General features: G+C 39.8%; 2 protein-coding genes across 3 annotated transcripts; one reads left to right on the forward strand and one right to left on the reverse strand.

The window, feature by feature from the left end:
* Positions 1-2,392: 2,392 nt before the first annotated feature.
* Positions 2,393-7,116, reverse strand: LOC148321108 (replication protein A 14 kDa subunit-like). Its single transcript, XM_088319271.1, has 4 exons — positions 6,887-7,116; positions 6,713-6,787; positions 2,662-2,773; positions 2,393-2,581 (listed from the first exon to the last, which is right to left on the reverse strand). Exons 1-4 carry the CDS (start codon positions 6,983-6,985, stop codon positions 2,499-2,501), a joined length of 369 nt encoding a protein of 122 aa, XP_088175397.1. The 5' UTR covers positions 6,986-7,116; the 3' UTR covers positions 2,393-2,498.
* Positions 7,117-7,782: 666 nt separating this feature from the next.
* On the forward strand, positions 7,783-15,136 carry LOC148321109 (UBAP1-MVB12-associated (UMA)-domain containing protein 1-like). 2 transcript variants are annotated; one of them, XM_088319339.1, is made up of 4 exons: positions 7,783-7,850; positions 8,213-8,301; positions 9,061-9,146; positions 14,550-15,136. In XM_088319339.1, exons 2-4 carry the CDS (start codon positions 8,220-8,222, stop codon positions 14,823-14,825), a joined length of 444 nt encoding a protein of 147 aa, XP_088175465.1. In that variant the 5' UTR covers positions 7,783-7,850; positions 8,213-8,219; the 3' UTR covers positions 14,826-15,136. The 2 variants fall into 2 exon arrangements, with proteins under 2 accessions (XP_088175465.1, XP_088175466.1); XM_088319340.1 differs by having other exon boundaries at positions 7,809-7,871.
* The last annotated feature ends 1,663 nt before the right edge of the window (positions 15,137-16,799 follow it).

The following is a 16,799-nucleotide window of genomic DNA, read 5'->3' on the forward strand; positions in this document are numbered from 1 at the left end:
ATAACATAAGCAGCAACTGCGGGTTTAGTATCTTGTTCAAATATACTTTGACATGAATTCTGATATCAGCCCAAAAAAATCAGTAGCGGATTTTAGTGGACTGCATCCAAAATGTCCAATATTAGCACTCATAGGCAAGCAGTCCAGTCGAAATTACGCTCCTGTTCTTGTATCCAGCAGCGTCGAGAGCGAACGTGCATAGCCCACGTGATCAAAACAACTATTCCTGTAAACGAACTTGTGAAGACGGTCTGAGAGTCACCATATTTATTAAAAATATGGAATTTTGAGGTTTTATTAAAAAAAAAAAAAAAATCAAACACAATGGATGTCTACTTCAGGAGCGTTGAAAAAGCACCAATAACTTGCAACCCAAGTGAAAAAGGCTACAAGTACTGACCCTGACTTGCCCGTGGTTACGGACAGGGTCATAAAAGGACGTTCAGTAGGTGATAACTCGACCCTGAAACCTTACCTTGAATACAAGACAACTTTATTTGTATAGCACATTTTAAACAACAGCCGGAGCTGTAATAAAGTGCTTTTCATAAAAGGTGTAATATAGATTAGCGGGAAATTAGAACACAAATTAAAACGTGACACGTCTTCCGAGCTCCAGTTAAGACGAGCAGCAGCATTTTGCACCTGTTGGAGGTGCTTGAGGAAGGACTGGTTGACGCCAAAGTAAAGTCCAAAACAGTAATCTAGCCTAGATTTTTTCAATTTAAAAAAAAAAATGATAGGTGGTGGGAATTTACTGTCCAGTCCAGGTTCAAACAGCTTCATGCAGGACAGTGGAGTAGTAAAAATGAAACAGATGGCAAGAAGCGACTATTGGTGGTCAGGTCTGAATAAAAAAGGCGAACATATACCCATGAGTTGCTCATCCTGTCACATAATTTGTAATAATCCTCTAGCTGCACTACTTCATCCATGGGATTTTCGGGACCCTTGGTATCGCATTCATATCGATTTTGCGGGTCCATTAGAAGACGGAATATTTCAGGTTGCTGTTGATGCACACAATAAGTAGCCTGAGGTGGCTATAATGAAATCCACAACCTCTGAAAAGCCAGTTGAGCAATTGTGAGAAATCTTTTTGTAAATTTGCTCCTGTCTAATAACTTGTTTCAGATAATGGCCCTAAACTTGCGTCAAAAGAAATGTTGGATTTTCTGCCAGCCAATGGAAAACAACACATCAAGTCAGCTCCATACCACCGTGCAACACATTGGTTAGCAGAGAGGTTTTTGCAAACATTTGAAAAATGCACTTAAAACATCACAAGAACAAGTAACTCTACATCTGAGATTATATGAGTTTCTTCTCAAATACCGAACCACCCCACATTCAACTTCAAAGGAATCAGATATCAGAGGCCAGATGTTCAACATAGAACTACGGGCCAAATTGGATCTTCTCAAACCCGCAGTAGTAAAAGAAAATGTTTGGGCAAGTCTAAAGAAACAACTACTGCAACGGCACATTCATGCAAAAGTTTTCGCACCAGGAGACCAAGTGCTCACAGGTAATTATGATGGTGACGCTGATGGGTGTTTGGCGCCGTCATGTGGACCAACTTTTAAGAGCGTCTTCAAACAACTCTGAATTGTCTGTCTCTACCTTTTACAAATGTACTAACTGGTAATGTGGAAAGGTTTGAAAAACCTTACGAAGCTGATGAAGTTATCAAATCTACCTGTTAGTCTTTCTCTGCCGCATGGTGGGTCTCCTTCACATTTCTTGTGCTTTGGATTTGAATTGTGGGTGCTCAGGATTCCTCGTGCATGTTATACAGCCATAAAATGGAATAAAACTAAGGAATATATAAAAATAATCATATTGATTTGTTTTTGTTGTATTAATTTCTTTCAACTTACCTAGTATGAGAGCAATCCAAAAGTAAGTAAATGTATTCAAGTCACATTAATATTATGGAACTTTGGTTACATGACTAACTGCATTTTTTTTAACAGATCACTGTATGCATGAACCAGAATTATCATAAATTTAATCATCATTTCTTAAACATTTTAGGCCAGCAGGGAAGGCCTTGCCCGCCCACCACTGGAAAAATGACTGCTGGACTCAGCTAATGTTTTTCTTCATAGAGAAAAAAATAAAATACATGACTAACAGTTAACAAGGAGCTGCTGAGAACCCACGCCATGGCTTTGGTGGCAGAGAGAGTATGCACGCTATACGCACATAACTCATGTAGGTTATTCTTTGTTCATGCTTCTTCCCCACGCAAATTTGGCATAATAATTAAGCACAGATTTGAAAAATCTGAACGTTTCCGGGAGAACCGGAAATGGTAGTCTTGGGTGTTGATTGCCCAACCGTTTTGTGAGTCAGTTTGTATGTTAAGGACAAACTTGCACTTGTGAAATTACATATCTGAAGGTTTATTCTGAAATATTTTCATATACATAAATTGGTAATATTTTCCCCTTCCATAAAAAATAAAAAAACTGGCAAAAAAGAACAATTAAATCTTATTCACTTGCAGCAATCACAAAAGGGTAGTGCTGGGGGAAATCATGGATAACCTTTACAGCTTCATTGTACAGTTCCAGGTCTGTGGGGACATGGGAGGAATATCATTATAAGTACGCCAAAATCAGAGCTTCTTTGTCATGTTCATACATGATAACCTACCAAAGGGAATACCCTTTTCATCCCGGAGCATGTTGAATGTGGTGGCCATTATAGCTCCTTTGTTGGAAACCATTCCAATGACTTCAACTATTCCAGACAGCTCCTCTTCAAGCTGAAAGATAAAAAGGTAAAAAAAAATGTTCACTCTAAAATGGTAACGCACAAATAAAGTGAGCCAAAGAAAACTTACCAATTGATAAACACAAATTTTAAACAAGTAGCAAGTGGGGTTAGAAAACATGATTAATGTGATGATAACCTGGAAGAGGAGTTCAAGGTAACATGGACTCGAGAGGTGCAAATGTGCACAGACTTGAGGGACACAAAGTGGCCCAGGCAGGAGTGGCGGTGATGACCGGAAGGAAGTGGCATGCCCAGGATGCAGTGGCTGAATCGCCACAGAGATCTAGTGGGTGTGGTGGTCCCCGACAGAGCAGCCCTGGGTAAGTTCCAAACACCACCTTGGCAGAGGGAGTGCAAGGGATAGGAGAAGCGAAGGTAGCGACTGAAGTGGAGGACGGAAAGACAAGCAGAGTGGCTGGTCTGAGGAAGCAGATTGCTGAGACTAGATGGGAGCATGTCAAGGACTGTGAAGTCAACTGGGCGGATCTTTGTCAGACTGAGAAACACCGCATTTGTTTCCTCAGGCTATTATGTGCTACCTAGCTCAGCAAACCCGGGGGAAAGTTGGGACACCAAACTGTCACTTGTGTCCAGGAAGAGGAACGTTGGAGCACATTCTGAGCTCCCGCCCATAAGCACTCGGCCAAGGCCACAACCAAGTTCTGAAACCAACTGCAGAAGCAATCAGCAAAGGTATCAGCAGCAGAAGCTGAGTGTGCAGTCCAACAGCACAATTGCTTTTGTCAAGCAGGAACCCAGCCAAGGTCTGGTCACAAAAAGCCACCAGCAGGGATTAAGGCAACTACTAAGGACTGGCAGCTCTCTGTCGACCTTGAGGGGCAGCTGAAGTTCCCCCAGCACATCGTCAGAACCACCCTGACACCAAAAATCCTTCTGGTCTCAGAACGCACTAAGTATATCATTATCATGGAGCTAAAGGTGCTGTGGGAGGATCAAATATGAAGACCTGGTCATCGACTGTCAGGCACCAGCCTGGAAGGCAAGGTGTATGGCCATCAAATTTGGCAGCTGAGGATTTGTGGAACACTCTCTCAACTACCGTATTTTTACGGCCATAAGACGCGCTGTATCAAAGGGCGCAACACCAGTTGAGGGTGCTATTTCCGTATTTAATACTCATACTGGTCGCGCCACACTACGAGGCGCATGCTAGCTCGCGCATGCTAGCTCGCCAGCACTGACGCAAATAAGGGATTGATGCCAGAGGCATCACCTCATACCAATGAGAGATGTCATGGCAACAGTAGCGTCTAATCTAACCAAGGAGAGATGTCATGGCAACACGTCTACTCGACAACATCAGGGGCCATCTTCCTCGAAGCAGTCCGGATGTTGCAGATCTGGATTTGCATAACCACCCCATGAGAGGTGATTTGACATGGCACACCACTTGTAGGTTCCAGTTGTCCGCGTATTGTGTCGTCCGCAACAATTATCTGCGACTGCAAGTCACTCGTCACAGCCATCGACAACCCCTTCCCCACAGACCCAGAAATCATCACACTCCAGCAAAAAGCCGCGTCCATCTCAAAAGACAAAGGCCTCCTGGTGATATGGGTGCCCGGCCATTGCAACCTGCCTGGCAACGAGTTAGCCGATGCCCAAGCAAAACTCGGCTCATCCCTGCCACAACCCCCAACAACAGCAGACATCGCAACACGCCGTACCCTCATACGAAGGGAATGCCGACCGCCACCAATAGAGCACCCACGGATAAAGGAAGTCTACAAAAAAGCTCCGGACGAACAAAAGGAGGCCAAGTTATCAAAAGCCGACGTCACGGACCTTGTGCGGTTTCGAAGCGGCCACCATCCATCCCTCCGAAGGTGGTAACATCTAACGAACAAGACGGAGGACCCAAACTGCAGACTATGCAACGAGGAGGAGGAGACCGCGGAGCACCTCTGGCTGAGGTGTCCCGCCTTACAGATCAACCGCTACCAACTGCAGCAAGGCCAATCAATGGACGAGCTCGTCCGTCTACCTCGAGGCAGTCTAGCGCTTCTGAAGGATATCCTCAGGCGCCTGAGATGATTCACACACACACACACACAACATCAGGGGAGGGACTTCACTGGTCACCACACTCCTTAGAGTCAGTTTCAAATCAAAACCAAAAAAATGAGCATACAAGCAAACAATGAAACAAAGAAATAAGATTAACACAAAACATGTATCACTCATGCCATATATATCCCCCAAAAGAAATAAAAATAACAAAAATATTATGGCAACGGCTCCTTGGCTCCAATTCCATTGATTAACGACGTGATGTGTTTTTATATATCCTATTTCGTATTACTTTCCATCGCACTAATTATTCTCTTATTTATCTAATTTATATATTTAACTGAATTATTGTTGTATTGCACTGGAGAGGGGAGCTCTCTAATCTCGTTGCACACTTGAGTACAATGACAAAGGGATTTCTGATTCTGATTAGGCATTTGCTTTCACATTATTTTTACATACACGCAATTTCATAAAAAAAATCTTTGATATTCGAGACGCAGTTGATAAATTAAGAGAACATCTGTCTGAATGTCCAAGTAAAAGTGTTGTGAATGACAATGGACTCATTATAATTAAAGATTTTTATTAAAAAAAATTAGTTTCTACAGCGTTTTGTTATTCAGTCTATTTCTTTTTTTTGAGGCAATTTCCCCCGCCTTTGAGAAGATCCTCTCACAAGGCACTGAAGAGGCCGGTGTGCACAACGCCTGTGTGGCTAATATAAATAGGTGAGGGAACGTTGCCTCCATGGACTTCCAGTATAAGAGCGAGTCATCCGTACGTGCAACGAGTCCTGCTGACATATAGTGCTGCACCTCTGAGTGCGCATCAACAGTGACGTCTTCCATCTTGCGGATATTTAACGCAAAGTAACGCGCCAATAACTCGATGCTTGTTTTGAGCGTCCATCCTGTTGACAGATGCGCTTCCTTATGAACACAGTTTGGCGCGCGACCGCTGTGTCGACACGATTCTGGTAGTGGTCACGTGACTTTCTTAAAGCGGTACGCGCACCGACACGGGGTTTTCCCTGGAAGCTCGGCGCGCGCATCGACGCCTCAGTGTCGCTGGACCCATCACTACCTGGGAGCTTCCTTGTGTTTTTGTTTGAATTTCAAACCAAATATGTCTATTGTCAATGATTTAAAATACAAGTTGGAAATCTGATAAACATGCTTAAAAGATATCTTACCACAGTTAAGTGTCCAAGTTTCCACTGTGCCTTTATTTTAAATCAATAGAGTATTTTCCCCTTGACTGAAAATACATATTGGCTCAAAATATATATTAACGAGGTTGGGAACATTTTTATGAAAAAGGCCGGAGAGTGGATGCTGGAACGGTACCTTGGTCGCAGCCGGAGGGTGGGGACTGAATGGCAAAAAAGGGTCAAGTACCCAGATCAGGTAGTTCCAAATCTGAGCTAATACTTTCATGTGTTTTATTATTTCTGATTAAAATAATTAGTGCGAGACTAGACAAGTAAATTTACATTCTTGACAATCACACAGAATAAAAAGGTTCCTCTCAAATTGCATCGTAAATTATTTTTCATTTTTGACCCACTCATATTAGTTTGGGGTGGGTCAATATTGTAAAATGTATTTAAGCTAAGTTAAGTAAAGCTATGGAAATCCTGTAATGTTAAATTACGATTTATTTTTTTATTTAAAAATACTGGGAGAAAATTACCTCTTTTATGTCGTTTTTTTACCCACTTGTACATCGAAGGGTTGACACTTCTCACACAAAAATCATACTTAGTTCACTGGCGGTGTTTTCAAGATATCTGTTAATGCACGTAAATCAATAACCTTTGACATTTTGCACACGTACGTAAAATGATGATCTGTAGCAATTGTGACATACCAGATGCAAACGAAAACATACTCACAGGGTCATTTAATTCAACACACGCACTTTGTCCCTCTCCATCTGCAACAGTGAAGGTTTTTCCAGTTGGGTGTACCTAAACAAGACCAAACGATTAACAACATGGCAAGTTAACCTTTTTAAGTTATTGCCGTATGAAGTGTTCTGAATCAAGTTAGTTGGAGACGACAGCTACCTTCTCAACACTCCCGACGAAACAAACAGGCTTATTAATATATTGCGACAGCATAGATGAATTAATTCGAGGCTTTGGAACATCCAGGATAGTCGACATCTTAACTGAAATATCTAATGGCGTTAAATAAAGCGCAACAAACCCACGTATGGCGCGAAAATGTTATTAACTTTTTTTATGGTACGTTATGAGCCGCGCGGGCGGAGACGATACAATTTACCAAAGAATCGAATAGACTTGTTATAACGGCAAGCACTGGTATGAAGATGGAACATACCCAAGCTTCCTCTACGTCATTATCATGGTCCGTTAAAATTTAAATTCCGGAGGAACTCTTTGGAAGGAACATTCGTATCGCTTATAGAGAATGCTTTTGCTAACATAGGTTGACTTATTTAATAAATTGTATTATTTTCGCACAATTCTATATTCACAGATCCTAATTTATACATGAGAAACCAACTTCTGTTGAATTTGTCCTTTCTATATTATGTCTGTATGAAACAAAGAGCTCTGGAAATTGTCTTAAATTATTAGAAACATTTATTATGTAACTGTTTGGGTTTGCCTACTCTATCTTCTTTTGTATTTAAGCTTTACTTAATTTAAAATACCGGTTGTAACCTCCCTGGCGTATTTCTTGAATTTGTGTATCATTTCTATTTTTGAATTGTCTACATGTTTGGTATACTTCAATTTAAATTTTAAATTGTTTAAATAAAGTTTCTTTGTCAAAATAAGAGGTTTTCTAAAGATACCTTTCATTTCCAGGAAGAAATCTATAAAAAATATTTCAAATGGATAAAGCGTAAACCTCATTTGTTGAAGTAATTTTTGCTTTTGCGTCGTCTTCGTTTTTATAATTTATTGTAACAAGTTTAATACTAATCGTGATCACAGGAATCTTGGGTAGTAAATGTAGTTTCTACACGGACGAGGATAGCGCAGAGGTCACAACAACACGGTAATTCTAGACAGTTAAAACGTGAGAGATAAATTCAGATAATTTCTTATATTTCGTCTTTTATGACTTGGTTACAAAAAAAGGGTCGTCATATAACAACGTAACGTCATTTAAAGACATTTTAAACAAGTTTATGACTGTTAATTTCTCAGCTTCACAACAAAGCAATTCTGACAGTGCTGGAGTACTTTCAACGTTTTAGAACGTAGTTTTGCTGTACAATGGTGATGTTTTAAGTAAAACCAAACATAGACGTTTAAAGTAATTACATATTTACGTATTTGAGGTTATTGAATATGAAATCTGACACATTAAACTCTTCTGTCAATTTACCTAGAATCTTTATATATATCTACACACAGGGCGACCATGTTGTCTTTCCTGGGTTTACGTAAAGAATCAAAGAAATCAACGTCAGAGAGGAATGCCGATGGAGGCTTTGTGATCATTGGTAAGAAACATTCTTTGTTGTCTTGAAGCTAGGTTTTCGGATTCAACGTTGGGGGGCCAGATGGGTCAGTGTCTCTTTTGGTCATTGGATACCTACGATGTTTGAAAGCAAATATTAAAAATGGAAAAACGACTGGTTATTTGATTTTCATTTCAAATGAAATACACCTTATTATTTTAGTTCGCTGTCTGAAATGAGAAAGGAAACGTCGAAAAGCGGTATGATTTAAAATTCTTAATTCCAAAACGAAAACAGAACATAGCACGAGACACAAATCGAAATACGGAAGTTTTTACCGACAGCATTTCTCCTACTGACCAGGAGAGGGCGATATGTACTATAATGCTCCATCTTCAGCCTAATTCCACAAACGCCAACGACCCTTGGAGAAATGGTTGAAGCCTGATATGCAATATGCAAAAAACACAGAAATAAGGAAGGAGGCAAATACTTTTTCACTGCACTTTATTTTTATATTATATATTTTTAAACTTTTAAATATTTGTCTTTGGAAAATGTATGTGGAATGTTTTTTAAGGTTTGAATTTGCCCGGGGATTTGGCTCCCCTACAAAATAATAAATCACAAAACCAATAAATCACAAAGACAAATTGAAATAAAAATTTCCGACTTAAATAATGAAATAAATCTGCAAATAGGTGAATATGCTGCTGCTGAACTGCGAGTATGCAGAAGTCAAGAGTATACATTGTTTATGCTTCGATTTATTATCTAAAGAAATGACTTGTTTCTTTGCAGGAGAAACAGTTGAAGAGCAGAGGCGGAAGATGCAGATGATGAATATTGCACAACCATCAACAAATGTTATTGTCTCAGCATCTAAGGTGAGATTTTTCCATTTGTAACCTTCAAACCATACTAAAAGTAATTTCTATGTAATTCTAATGCACATTGTTTAATTCGGTAATCAATATGAGTAATTGTATTGTGTTTTGGATTCAATAAAGGAAGTACAGCACAATCTGTACTGCTCTGATGATGAACTGGCTTAAGGCAATGTGCATTCACAACACTTAGAAGGAAAGTCAAGTCACACATTTTCTTCATGGTTAAATGTATATGTGCCCCCAATACTGTTCTGATTATTGCTTTGGTGGAATATAAATTATAGTAAAGTAGTACAGTATTTTCACGACCATAGGGCACGACTAAAAGTCCCAAAATCTCTCCAAAATAGATGGGGTGCCTTATAATGCGGAGTGTCTAATGCATGGACCAAATTCCAAAAATCTGTACGTGTTGACTTTCATGAGTGCTCCACCTGACTGACTGACTGGGAGCATTACACTGTGTGTGTTAGCACTACCTGTTGGTAAAGTTTAAGACAACAGAGTGCTGGACTGACTGGGTGCAATATACTTTGTATTAGTCACGGTGTGAGACCACAGTCAGGTGACAACAGACCAGTATGTACGTGCGGGAGAAAGCTGGATAGAAGGGCTGCTGTCCAAGATGTCGTCTGTCTTATCATTAATGTTATTGCAAGCAAGAAACATCACAGATTAGATTAACCTTTACACAACAAACCCTGACACCCCCCCCCAAAAAAAAACTAAAAACCTGACGCTGCCCAAAGCACACCACCCGCTACATCTCTCTAACCAGCCATCTGATTGGCTGAGGGTGAAGCACTACCAGAATGCTTTGCAGGATGGAATGGCATGAGAGAGATGTTAATTGTATTCCTTTGTTCCTTGTTTTGGTTGTTTCATTGTATGTTAGTATGTTGTTCTGTTGATGTTGGGTCAAAGTTTTGGTTGCGATGTGGTGCGGTGACTAAGGCCATGCCTACACCGGCATTGTGTGATCACGTACCGTTATGTTAATTTATCTGCTTGCGTTGCTGTGCGAGTCGTCAGAAAAGCTGGCAACATAACTGAGGGCTCATGCGGCAGGGAAACTGACAATGACGATAGGCCGTGTTCAAACAAGGACTTTGATGTTATGGATGAAGACTGACACACTTTAATAAAGTACAACCAAACTCATTCTTGCTCCCGCTGTCTTCTTCATGCTAGCGTATGTTTTATGAGCATGCATGCTAAGGTATGGTATGTTTTGACTTGCCTGTGCCCCCCATTCAAATATATTTAATTTCAATGTAATTTTGGTCGAGAAAACTGCACAGGAAGCTTGGAGCTGCAGTTTCCATGTCAGTCCCTTGCGGTCAGTATTGCTCCAGCACTGCCAAATTGTGTAAAGTTGACCCTCTGCTGGGTGACGCGCTTATTAGTGTGGGAGTTTTAGGAGGATTTTTTCCAACTTCAAAACTGGAGAGATGCCACAATGTCTGGTCCAGGGTAGTTCGAATACAGGAAAAGTTGTCGGTACGAGTTCTCTTGATGACAAAGTATGTCCCCTTCTCATTAGATTCTTTCTTCCGCTGGGTCCACGTTTGCATTCTGTTACGCTCCGCGGGTGGAGGAGGTAGTAGGAGAGGACCCAAAACGCAGGGAAGCCAAGGCAAGGGTAACTTAAAGGGAGTTTAATTAACAAAACAAACAAAAAGGCAAACAAGGCACTTGGAACAAAGAAACGAAACATTGAGGATGAACAAAACGCGACGGGACAGAACTAAACTGGACTATGAAACAGGGACCGTGACAAATAACCTGAGCTATGAGCATGAACGAGAGCAAGAGTAGCAGTGGCATGAAGAAAGGGCAAAGCAAGGGCAGTGATGTCCGGAAAAAGGGCATCCAAAAAGGGGCAATGCACCGACGCCGAATAGTCAGCGCCGGGCGTTTAAGTAGTGAATATTAAATGAGTAAACGAGTAACAGGTGCGTGGCTGGTGGGCGCGTCTCTCCAGCCAACACGACACGCGCTGGAAGGGAACGCCCCCACGCCCGTTGAGCAAAACATAAACAAAAACATGACATGACGGAACGGACCATGACAGATTTAAACGCCTCATGAACGTAGCCGACAAGAGGCACGAAAATATTTGTCGCAAACAGCACTTCCTTATATGGACAACATCGGGACGGGACCGGAGACATGTCGAGCATTTTGCATTCACATCCGACTTGTGGTCGAGTCGCAACATGGATCCCTGTTTGAGCCTGAATGTGCAGTACATAGACGACAAGTCGCGACCGCGCACCAGAGTGCTCGAGACGGCACATTTTCCTGATGAAGCACACGCGTTTATTTGGCATTGGCATTCCATTGACATTTTTTTCATTCTATTTAGCATTTTGTTTACAGGCGACTAGCTCCTTTGCACATGGCATTATTTATATTGTTTACAAGATACCATTACACAAATCTAGGCCTTTGCAAATGGCATGACAGCATCTCGGCACAATCTATTTGCAGAAAAAGATTTTGTGAGAGATACCCTTTTTCTCCTGTTCTTTGTGACATTGTTCAAATCATGCAAATCAAGCTATTTGGAATGTTTATACAAATGATTTTTGAACTTTTATTTTTCATTAAAAGTAATGTGTGCCAGTTGGTCAATAAAAAAAAGCAGTTAATATGCATTTCCTGCATTTATTTTGATTTTGGTCCTCACGGGGAATTTATCGTGCATTTATCGTTATCGAGGTAAAATTGCCCAATTTATCGCGATAATGATTTTAGGTCATATCGCCCAGGCCTCGGTTAAGTACAGCCTGGGATGACTCATTATCCCGTCAATGACTTTTGATTGGCTAAATGCTCAGTCAGCTGATTGAAAGTGTTTTAACTTGAGATCAAAACCTTACTGTGTCGCTGTGATGAGAAAGGAAGCCAAAAGAAAAACAGCAGTCAAAAGGGAGGAAAAAAATGATTTGAGAATGGTATTCGAATACCATTGTCTTTGCAGTAATGCAACAAATAACTAAAAACAGCAAGGCAATATTGCATAAATTAATTTAGTCAGCTAAATTGAGTCTAAATGCATCATACATTTGAGGTTGAGGGCCTAGGAAATATGGTGACGCTGTCTGAAATCAGTCAAATGAAATTAAAATTGCATTCTATTTAATCCAATTTTTCTAAAGGTGCTTAAAACAAGTTCATGGATCGGCAAACACTGTTTGAAATTATGTATAAAGTTCTATGGGAAGACAGTGTGTTGTAGATAAACTGGTATATACTGGACAACTCAATTTGATCAAATTGGATTTGATTATCTGTTGGACCGTGGTGTGTTTTTTATGTTTGTTTTTGTTTTGTTTTTTGGGGGACTGACTGCCGGATTGACGACAAAACGGTGAAATTCACTGGCTGAAGCACAGTGCAAATAATAATATGGACTGACTAACTGACGATTACAATTTGGTTCGGCTTGAAAAAAAAATGACAGAATGATGATGAGCAAATGGCCGTTTTTATTTTGTAAAAATTTTTAATAGAAGCCTATGAGTGGATGAAAGGCAGCATGATGCAGCAGTGGAAGAAGTGTAAAGTAGTGATAGACCAATTTTCTTTTTTTGAGGGCCGATACCAATTATTAGTAGTTATAGAGGCCAGTAACCGATATTTGATATTCATTTGTTGAAAAAGGGGTCAAATGGGGTTAAAATTTTGTAAAATAGCAACTCCAAAACTATATTTAGGATAATTGCCTTTAAGCACATGTTTATTAAACAACTTTAGTGATTTACAACATGTTACAGCTTTTTTAGCTCTTAGAAAATAGACAACTTAATTTTAGAGTCTAACAATAAGTTCACGTAGCTCCCAGACTCACCTGTATTTCTTATAGTTGAATGAAAACAAACATCTCTTTAAAATTTGCTACGGCAAATAATTACCTTTTAGTTGTGAGTTGTAGTATACTGACATTAAAATTTCTGCAAAGTCGGTTGCCTGTTGCCTCCTGTAGTGTGTGTGACTCGAGGTGAAAAAGCGAACAGGTTGCTTACTGCTGATTGGCTGCTACCCACTACACCAGAGGTATTCAATTAAAAGTCACAGAGGTCCACGACTAAAATTTCTTCCAATTAAAAGGTCCGAACCAAAGTCCAACTTCCCTTAGTCTAGCCTATGTTCACATTTTTATTTAGTTTCAATATTTAGTCATTTTCAACAGAGCGCACTTATATACTAAATATTTAGCAATGTTCCCATTAAACACCTTTGCCAGTCAAACAAATATAAGGCGTTTATTTCACATTCAAGAAAATGTGGCTCCAGGAATTTAAGTTTGCCACTTCCAGAAAAAAACAGTAAAATATCTCCTGCAGAAATATATCAAGTGCGAAGCATTGAGTTAACATATTTTACCTTTTTTTTCTTAAATCAAAGAGTTATCAGCCTAAAAAAAAACGGAAAGCCTAATTATCCAAGTAAAACAGGTCAACATGTTCAGTACACAATCAATAAAAATGGCTGTCCTCATGAAAAACTAATTCAAAATGAGCTTTGACACCACTTTTTCTTTTGAATATTTTTTTAACTTCTCTGAATGAGAAAAATGAGTTTGTGACTGCCCTGCCAGTGACTTAAATCTGGGTTGGAACGAAGTCAGGGCCATTGGGATTTGGTAGATTATTTCACACATCTGGGCTTTGTGTTTTCCTTTAAATAATGTTTGTGCAACCATTTAAGCACTCCTTCGCAACTTGCCCATCACTGAATGTTTTTTTTATGTTTCCCCAAAATCCATGATACTTTTAGTGAACGTTCGTTTGCATGCCGCTGGGATGTAAACGAAAATGTAAAAATCTCTTATACTGCACTCGAAGTTCGATGTTTTTGCGTGCGCTCACCTCAAACTTCAGCGGATAACTTTGCACAAAAGGGCGGTGCTTTGTTTCGTAGTGGCGCTTCGCAATGTTGCGACGGTTTTCGGAGCATATGATGCACACTGGTTCTGAATCGGCTGCAGCCAGAACGAAACTAAATGTCTCCATCCATTCATTTAAAACAACACGCATCGACCTTGCTAACTTTTTAGCAAGGCATACTGTCAACAGCACTCTCTTCCGGTCTGCTGCGCAGAGGGAGGGAGAGAGAGAAATAGGATCATTGGTGGCATGGCACAGGTGCACTGTCCAGATGTGTATATTAACACAACACTAAAAAACACCACATTCACAAATGATGACCCAGCATTTGAAAAAAAAAAACCAATTTATTTTCTTTGATTCTCCTATCAGCACCAAGCCTTATCAGTGTCACTGCCAAAATATTTATCACCATGCTTAGCCACACAAGCATTGCTTTGGTGTCAATAAGAGGAGGCACATTAAAAGCACATGACTAACATCTCTTCTGTTTCTATTTTTACAGTCACCATGTCCAATTCCAGCTCGACCAATGGAAACAATTACAAGCACAGCTCCATCGCCCATGAACCTGGAAGATAGGTCCTCAGTAGTAGAGGCTTCTTCACCAGCCCCGGATCTCCTTGGTGACATCCCCTTCGCTTTAGCACCTCACGTTCAGGCAATACAGAGAGGCTTCCATTATATTCCTGATGTACTGCTGTCCAAGGACATGAACTCTAACCTAACGTATTTTCAATATGACTTCACTTTAGAAAAATCTGTCTTACAGCACTCGTAGTTTTCTCCATACCCAAATCAAAATCGGGTTTACGTGTCTTCGTTGCATTTGCTACTGTATATCCTGATCAGAGTTATTAACGGGCTTTAGTTGATGAGACAAAGTAGGAGAGGTGTTGTGTACACTGCACAGATTGTCAGTCAGTCATAATGACAATCAATCCCAATTACAGTGATGTTACATATTGAAGTACAGTAGCAGTACAATGCTTATCACCAGCCCCCAAAAAATGCATCCGAACAACAACTTGTATTCTTCGCCAAATCAATCTTTAATCTCCCTTTATTTTAGATTTGACTTGGCTTGTTTTGGTTCATACTGTTTGGTTACCACATGGAATCATTTATAACATGCAATTGCCAAAACCTTTTTTTTCCTGAAACAGTGTAATGCCACTTAAAGTCGCATGCCGAATATGAAGATGTACATGCATTGTTTAATCTCGCTGGCAATCTTTATAAATGATCAACCACTCACGTAATCTGAGAAGTGGACACTGTTTTATTTTTACTATACATATATGAATAACCTTTCACTTTTCATTCAGATTTTTCGGTTTAACATAAGCATCTACTAATTGCCAACTAATCCAATTGTACTGTATTTTAATGTTGAAACTATGTCAACCTACTGTGCCTTACTGCATTTCAGTCAACACTAATTATACAGTACTTGAAGGAAAACTCTTAACCATCAATTAACGCTGCGTGATTATTAGTATAGTATAGTATCATATAGATAAATAGTATGTGTGTTCAAAACCCAGTTGTGGCTGGACAACGCAAGATTTCTACCTTATAATGGTGCTTAAGTTGTTGGGGGGTGGCGCTGAGTGTACACAAGACACAAAAGAGCAGCAGAAAAATATTCGTGGCATATGCGTTGTCATCGTTAAAAAAAAAAAAAAAAACAGGCTTCGAGCATTCAGAAATAACTCATTTTATCTGGAAAAAACACCCTACTAGTATGCTGTTTGTTGTGACTCAATTCACAATGTTCGCAAAGTTATTGGTACAACACTGTGACATGTACAATGTGACGTGTAAAGTTTTTTGGTATGAGCACTATGTATGTTAACTAAAGAGGGGAAAGTATTTTGTGTCCCCATTGTGTCAGTTTTTGATTATGTTATCGCTATTGGTTTGTCTGCCATGTTGGAGGTTGGGATCGGAAGAATAAAAAAGTACAGTTCAGCTATATTGTAAACTTTTTTGGGACATGATGTTAGTCTCTTGCATTATGTATTGTTTTCATGAACACTTAGACCTACTATGCTACCATATTTTAATGTTAGTCATTATGGTGGTAACTGTGGTATGACTGCTCTATTCAAACACTGAATAAGCACTAGAACAAAATGTGTCCAATTGCATGACATCACGGGAAAAGTATTGACACAAAAAACTGCTTAATTTCTGGTAGGTTGGTTGCCTTTATTTGTTTATATGTATAATTTATTCATGTGTATCACATGTGTCAAACCCAAGGCCTGATCCGTCCCGCCACATTCTATGTGGCCAGTGAAGGCAAATCATGCACGACTTCACGTTTCTTGCTACAATACCAAAATTGCAAATTGCGTCAATTTTAAAAACGTTAAATATTGCAAGTGTTTTTTTTTTTTCTGTTACCAATCACACTTTTAAAATGAAGTGAATGGTCGTTAAACATTTTATTGGATTCTGATTTTAAAAACTAGTTATCCATCAGTTTGTTGTGTGTATGTAATAATAATGATAATAATATGATTATATGGGTTCACTGTCCGAGCAAAACCAAAACTATGATGTGGACCGTGAGAAAAATGAGTTTGACACTCCTGATGAATATAGTGGCTCAATAAGTCAGTCAGACTATTTTGCTAAATCGTCCGTACACCCCGTATATATTTATGATTATTTGTCCATCCATCCATTATCTATACCGCTTCTCCTCACTAGGGGCGCTGGTGCCTATCCCAGCCATCTTCGGGCA

The sequence above is a fragment of the Idiotropiscis lumnitzeri genome, chromosome 16 (genome assembly GCF_059441095.1).
Source record: "Idiotropiscis lumnitzeri isolate Australia: NSW breed Sydney's pygmy pipehorse chromosome 16, RoL_Ilum_1.0, whole genome shotgun sequence".
NCBI lineage: Eukaryota > Metazoa > Chordata > Actinopteri > Syngnathiformes > Syngnathidae > Idiotropiscis > Idiotropiscis lumnitzeri.